The following is a 962-nucleotide window of genomic DNA, read 5'->3' as shown; positions in this document are numbered from 1 at the left end:
TATATATATAAAGCACACCAAGTAAAAGGAAAAATAAATCAGTGACACTTAAAAAGGAGCTCTTGTGCTTTTAACATAAATGTACAATAAAAAAATGCCTTGGCTTTAAAATACAAAAACAAAGTATAAACAGGGACCCAGAACAGCGTTTTGTTCAACGTCCTCTTTATGAAAACATCTCTGGGTCTTTGATGGATAAATTGGACATTGTTGTGTGAAATGTAATCTACAGAAAAGCAGGAGTGTGTAATCCATGTTCTGACAGCATCTCCTCGGCCCCCCAGGCCAACACCACCCCCCCAAAGCTGAACCGACAGGAGGTCAGAGGTCGTGACGCTCTGCTGTCGGACATCTGTAAAGGCACCCGGCTGAAGAAGGTGGCGGTGGTGAACGACCGCAGCGCCCCGCTGCTCGACAGTAAGACTCAAACACCAAAGAGCCAAACACCTCCCACAGACCACCCATACATTCGTTTATACCAGTACCTACACCAGAACCAGAACCAGAGCCAGTCCAAACAGCAGGGGGCGCTGTCCGAGGAGCCGAAGAAGACGGCCGGAGATCAGAGCTCAGCTCCTTCCCTCCAGAGTAAGACCTCCATCTTGTCTGATTGTAGAGGTCGGCTGCAGGAGGCGGCGGCCGCGTTTCATCAGCTGCTCACGTCCCTGTCCACAGGGAGGGGGCGGGGCCACAGAGCCCCGGGTCACATGACCTGAGGCCCGTGGCAGGAAGGGTCCATCAGCGGGGTCAAACGTTGCTCATGTGGTTAAATATTTTTCCTCCAGACTGACCAATCAGAGCGCAGAGAGTGTTGGCATAGCAACAGTAATGACATCTGTATCGGACCGACCGCTTCATTCAGACGGTACCTGGTGGTCCGATCATGTGATCAGACTGACAGGAGCGACTGTTAAACTCCGCCCACACAACGCCATCGGTCTTTACTGCCTGAACGCCAAAGA

General features: G+C 51.1%; 1 protein-coding gene across 1 annotated transcript in view; it reads left to right on the top strand.

Moving 5' to 3' along the window:
* Positions 1–284: 284 nt before the first annotated feature.
* LOC106511952 (WAS/WASL-interacting protein family member 2) overlaps positions 285–962 on the top strand; it is a gene marked incomplete at both ends in the record, with an annotated part of 2,613 nt that continues 1,935 nt past the window's right edge. The window contains 1 exon segment of the mRNA XM_014000665.1: positions 285–588. Coding sequence (XP_013856119.1) covers positions 285–588 — 304 coding nt within the window.

This window comes from Austrofundulus limnaeus, unplaced genomic scaffold (assembly GCF_001266775.1).
Source record: "Austrofundulus limnaeus strain Quisiro unplaced genomic scaffold, Austrofundulus_limnaeus-1.0 Scaffold3666, whole genome shotgun sequence".
NCBI classification, from domain to species: Eukaryota; Metazoa; Chordata; class Actinopteri; order Cyprinodontiformes; family Rivulidae; genus Austrofundulus; species Austrofundulus limnaeus.
The sequence above is the reverse complement of the archived record's forward strand: the minus strand, read 5'-3'. Positions and strand labels throughout refer to the sequence as shown.